At 43.9% G+C, this 5,754-nt stretch overlaps 1 protein-coding gene across 5 annotated transcripts in view; it reads right to left on the reverse strand.

Moving 5' to 3' along the window:
- bnipl (BCL2 interacting protein like) overlaps positions 1-4,810 on the reverse strand; it is a 12,262-nt gene extending 7,452 nt beyond the window's left edge. Inside the window, exons 1-5 of one of the 5 annotated variants that reach the window (XM_024145000.2) lie at positions 4,627-4,809; positions 4,092-4,367; positions 765-845; positions 527-585; positions 177-434 (exon numbers count right to left, since the gene is read on the reverse strand). In XM_024145000.2, coding sequence (XP_024000768.1) covers positions 177-434; positions 527-585; positions 765-805 — 358 coding nt within the window. In that variant the 5' untranslated portion in view covers positions 806-845; positions 4,092-4,367; positions 4,627-4,809. Of the gene's footprint in view, positions 1-176; positions 435-526; positions 586-764; positions 846-2,494; positions 3,395-3,451; positions 4,015-4,091; positions 4,368-4,626 lie in introns of those variants that run through there. The other 4 variants (XR_011478954.1, XM_024145002.2, XM_024145001.2 and 1 more) reach the window with 4 other exon arrangements.
- Positions 4,811-5,754: the final 944 nt, after the last annotated feature.

Below are 5,754 nucleotides of genomic sequence, written 5' to 3' on the forward strand. Positions count from 1 at the left end.
GTTCTTGTCCCCTCTCTCACCCACTCCAGTTCTTGTCCCCTCTCTCACCCTCCCACTCCAGTTCTTGTCTCCCCTCTCACCCTCCCACTCCAGTTCTTGTCTCCTCTCTCACCCTCCCACTTCAGTTCTTGTGTCCTCTCTCACCCTCCCACTCCAGTTCTTGTCCCCTCTCTCACCCTCCCACTCCAGTTCGTGCATGCTGTCAGGGAAGTTGCAGGACTCGCTGTCCGAGGGCGTCTCCAGGGCCTCCAGGTTGATGTCCAGCTCCGTGTCATCTTTGTCAGGTGAGAGGGCAGCGGCAGAGTACCCGGTGTCCCCCGACCTCACGCTGCGGTCCGCTGAGTCGGTACGGGACAGGGTCAGGCTGAGGGTGGGCGCCACCAGACGCTTCTTCCTTATGGGGTTTTCTGACAGGGCCAGGCTGGTGGGTGGAGCTGGGGGAGTAGCACACACACAGGTATTGTGGGATATGGTGCAGTACTTTTGGAATTAGGCCTTTGCAGACATATGGGTATTAGGGATATACCTGGTCTCTCTGCATTTTCTCCTTGGGTCTCAGGACTATGGGAATCTTCAGGAAGAGGTCTAGGGGGGAATACGAAATACTTGAAAAAGCTTAGTACTGCTTTCTTACCCATAACCAAACAGCATTCTTTGCAGGGACCTAAAATATCGTTTAAGATTGTCATGGTGAACAGGCTGGGGTTTACAGTTCATGTGGTCAGGGGGTAAGGTCAAAGGTCAGGGTTAGGTTTGTCTCTGACCTGGGGAACTCCTCATCCTGCCATTCCTCCCTCAGCTCCATGTCCTGGATGTAGGAAGCAGCCTTCGCCCCCTCTGGACTCCTACAGAACAGACAGCATATCACAGTACATTCAATAGTCTTCAAATGCTTTGCTGTACATGCTGTAATAATCAAAAGATTCAACAACAGTCTATAGTCCTTAAGAGCTCAAATAAGACAAAGTGACAGACACTCTGATGAAGGCCACTGCCCAAACGCATGTACCATGTTTTTAATGTGATGATGCCAAATTAATAAAGTCTTATTTGTAAAGTGCCTGTCAAACAYTACACACGAATCATTGCAATATGTTCATTGGTCATCAGGGGAGAATGACTGCCCCCTCTCATTGAAACCAAGGAAGTTCAAGGCCGACTGTGGTACTGCAGGCATTGTTAGCAGAAAACAGGATTATAGGGATGGGCATTTGACATTTTTTGATTGTTCTAGTACACGCACGCAAAATGTGCATTTATCTATATGCCACCAGTGTGAAACAATACCTAATTTATCATAACATTAGTACTATTTAAGATGAATTTATTGAAACTGTAAAATCAACTGGTTATATTATACGGTGGAACACAATCTTCAAAAAGGCAGTAACCTCAGCAGTGGCGCTTGCATAGAAGCCTATGGCTGTGCAATGGCATAGCATTGTTTTGTCATTTAACAGACAAGCCACTCTTACTTCCCGAGCCCTTATCACAGTCAAGAACACACCTGGGCAGCAAGCACCCGCCCCACACACACACACACACACACAACACAACACACAACACACACACACACACACACACACACACAAACACTGAGTCCTCAAGTTCTCCCTCACCTCACTCCAGTGCTCAGAGAGTACACAGACACAATCACGTCCAAGTGCAGAAGAGCGAGAGAGAAAAACTAACAATGTAGAAGCTTGCAACTTGTCTTACTCCATGTGTGTCCTCTGGCTGTCATTGGTCTAGACTGCCTCTGCCAGTGGACACACTTGACAAGGTTTCAGGACCACTGCAAGAGTCAAACAGCACCCTCTGTGACTGTGCCTCCAGTACTCCATGGAAGAGTGGGTCACAAAGTGGCCAACACACCCTTAGACCCCCCAGCTGCATGCATAATGCATGCACCCTTGGCACATATGTACAGTATGTCTGCTGAACACTTCCCTATATTGCGTTTACGTTTCATTAGTGCTCACCTGTCATATGAATTAGACTTTACGGACCATAAAAGGAAATTGGGCTTTTAAAGTAATGACGTTAATATAGCATCACACTGTAAGGACATACAGATACAGAATATAGACTCATTTGTAAACTGTCATAAAGGGGATTGTCTTGGTTTAGAAGACCACCAGCTGCCACTTAAAAATTCAAACAGAGTGATAAGCAAATGCTAGATGCACCAAGAAATTGGCAATGATAAAATAATTATAATATGTCCAACTGTAGGCCCTATATAGAAAGAAATGAAGAATCGTGAAACTACAGTAAGTTTATCCATATAGTTTAAGCACTTTTAGTGTCATTACACAGTATTAACATGTAGTAAACTAACTTTGCACAACTGTGTTCAAGCCGTCAACTGGATTATACATTGCTTCCACATCAACTTCCCCGTCTCCAACAACCTAGTTCTACTGGAGTTACACAATGCCTTTGTAAATAAAGGTAGACACACCGATACACAAAGCAACTGAGCATAGCCTACCTTTCACCCTTTCCTCTGTATAAACGCGCACTCATGCAGACATCATGAATAAAAGATGAGGTAAAAAAAACGTACAAATGTTGATCAAGAAGATAAGTAATTTCAATGTCGCCAATTGTGAACACTCCGACGTTCGCACAAGTGCAGTGTTCTGACTGACGACCCAACCACACAGCAAACAAWACATTAGYTTAGCCAATCAGAGGGCTTTGTACGTGCTCGTTCACCACACCTGAGTGAGTGAGAACTTTCTGATCTATCACTCATCGCAACTTGTTAACACATCAAAATGAGCAGATCCGTAGAGAAATAGTTGAGTATCTCAATGCAGCAGAGTCTCAAACTCTTACCACACTGAAAGGAAACACATTTCGGCAACAATAACAGTTCCTGTTTACTCAACTATCATAAAAAAAAGGGTATTGCCTTCTCCTGATTTGTTTTTTACGAGAATGACACATCAATAGATCCATCTCCATGTCTATGGTTTGATGAGTCAACCCAGCTGAACTCGTGACAGTAAGGTTTAGCTGCGTTGGTTTGTGAGATGTGGTCTGAGTATAAACTCATGATCTATTTAATTATTTAAAATGTGGGCGTCCCGTTATGACGTGATCGTTGTGGCACTGAATACCTGAACATCTTGTGAGATTGGAGCATAGGGGGTTTAAAGGGTGTGTGTGTGCATTTGTGTGTGTCTCTGTGTTGCAACCAACCAGTGAACAGATCTCAACTCAATTGAACACTTAAGAGAGATTCTGAGCGGCTCATGAGAGCGTTTCCCACCACCATCTACAAAACACAAAATTATGCAATGTCTCGTTGAATAATGGTGTCGCATCCCTCCAATAGCTTTCCAGACACTTGTAGAATCTATGCCAAGGCGCATTGAAGCTGTTCTGGCTCTTGGTGGCCCAACGCAATATTAAGACACGTTTGGTGTATTTTGGCAGTTACCTGTAGACGCGTGTAAAAAAAAGCTGTTAATAGCTGCTCGTGGTGGGAAGGGAAGACAACCTTTGTTCTTGCATTGTTCCCGATGAAGCATGCCTAGGGTGTATACTCTATGTTAAGGAAACCTGATCTTGTAATGGCCACGGCCTGTCGAGGCAGTTATTGAAGCCTCTGCCTATAAGAGGACAGGAGTAGATAGCAGGGATTAACCTAACGCCAAGAAAGCTCCGATTCAAACTCCCTTTCCGCCAGCATTGTAATGTCAAAATATGTTCCTTGATCACCAAATATGGAGTTTCGCTGAGCAACTATCTCATTTACTCCCGTTACAGCCGGTATGTAGCCTACTTCCAAAAAGCAACGGAAAAAATGCCTCTTCAACTCCAATACATCTAATCTATCCCACCGCAGATAGATCGATGACAATATACAGAAGAAGGGATATGGAAGGAATTCGGAGGCAACTAATGATGACATCAGAGATACAGTGGCTGTCTTTCGCAGTACAAGTATCAGACAGACTAAGATCAGTATGTTTCATTCCAATTACCGGTATATTAATTATAGGCCTAAACCAAATTTCTATCTACTGGCATTATTACATCACCCTAGACACTGTTCGTGAATCCTGTCAACAGCTCACCAAATCCAGTGGTGGAAGTTGYCCTWTAGTCCATGTAAATCTTAGTTATAAAACAAACATGGGCAATTACTAAGCCCATGCATGAATCAAAGMTTTGTCAGCTTTGCAAAGCCAGCGATTCAGCACTGAGGAAGTCATTAGAGCAGACTCCCAGGACGGATGGCATCTTTATCGTCACTACTGGCCTGGTTAGTGTCAGAGTGGCTTGTGAMTTCCCATTTCTCCTTTTGTTAACCCCTGTCCATTGTCCAGAGAGCAGGTCATATGACATGGAGTCTAGAGGGGTGTAAAGGAGATAGATACAACACTCACACTTCAATACTCCATCTTTCCCTCTAACAATTGAAATTCACTACTCCATCTTTTCCTCTTGCAATTGAAATGAGCTGAAACACTGATACCACTGTTTTAGTTTCAGAAAACCCACACCGCTATGAGCGTCACTTCACATTTGTTACACACACTGGTTGTGAAACTATGGGTTTCCACAGAATAAACTAGCAAAGTGGTAGATACATTCAGTCTAATCACTTACCCATTTAGCATATACTGGTCCCCCTGGTCTGTATAGGTCCCCATATCGTCCACCCTGTGAGTGAGATCAGATGATTATTACAGCACTGAAWGGATACCTCCAGGAACTAGAGTTTCTTGCAAAACAAGACAGCCTGCTGGCTCATCTGCCTTTCTCATGAGGAAGTCTGTTGATGTGGGTGGGTGTGTTTGTGTGGATGTGTGTCTATGTCAGTGAATTCACCCTCTTCCTGTCCCTACAGGTTTTTCTGCATTTCAGCAGGACCTGTTGTGGTTGTTTCCCTATTGCCTAAGGCTAAACTCACCTGGGCAGCTATGGTGCTTAGTCGGCAGATTGAAACATGTTTAGCTAGAGCCTCGCAGATAGAAATGCACTGCATAGAATAAACARAAACATTTGTACTCTGCATAATGGAGGCTTGTCCATTCTATACATYACATTTCTATCTGCAGTGTTCTAAACATTGCATCCCATTGAATGTGCCTCAGTTCTCCCACAGTCAGGGAGGAGTTAAGGATAGGAGGGAGGTAGGCAGGCTTGGGCGATTTACCGTTTATACCAGGGTATTTAGAAAAATACCAACGGTATGATTTTCAATACCATTATTTGGGTTGGGGGCACCCCGCGCAGGGCTGCCGCGTTGCAACTTAAGTATAACTATAAGAAATAAATGAGGGCTCCAGCTATGCATTTGGTTTGCTAAATGTCAAGGTCAACTTCTTGGTTACAGTAGAAACATTCAATGCCCTCCTGGATCAAGATCCTGTTGCCTCATTTGTTTTGTGCCTAAAAAAGAAGTGTGCACTTCTGTAATACGTATACCCGGTATGGTACAGAAACGGTATGAACATTTGGATACGGCCTAACTCTAGAGGAAGGAAGACAGTAGATACCACACTGGGAGGAGCCTCCATGGTCCCAACACCTCCCCATCACAAATACTGAGTTGAAATAACGACAAAACAGATAAGAAACTTTAATACGATTTAACCCTTTTCAACATTTCAGGTGAAACCATTACATTTCTAACTGTAAAACTTTAGTCAGTTGGTTTCCAAATGATTAAAAAGGTCAAACTGACATTTTTCACTTGATTGTCCTTCATAACATCTGCCAATGGTCTAACCT

The sequence above is a fragment of the Salvelinus sp. IW2-2015 genome, unplaced genomic scaffold (assembly GCF_002910315.2).
Source record: "Salvelinus sp. IW2-2015 unplaced genomic scaffold, ASM291031v2 Un_scaffold6450, whole genome shotgun sequence".
In the NCBI taxonomy this organism is placed as follows: Eukaryota; Metazoa; Chordata; class Actinopteri; order Salmoniformes; family Salmonidae; genus Salvelinus; species Salvelinus sp. IW2-2015.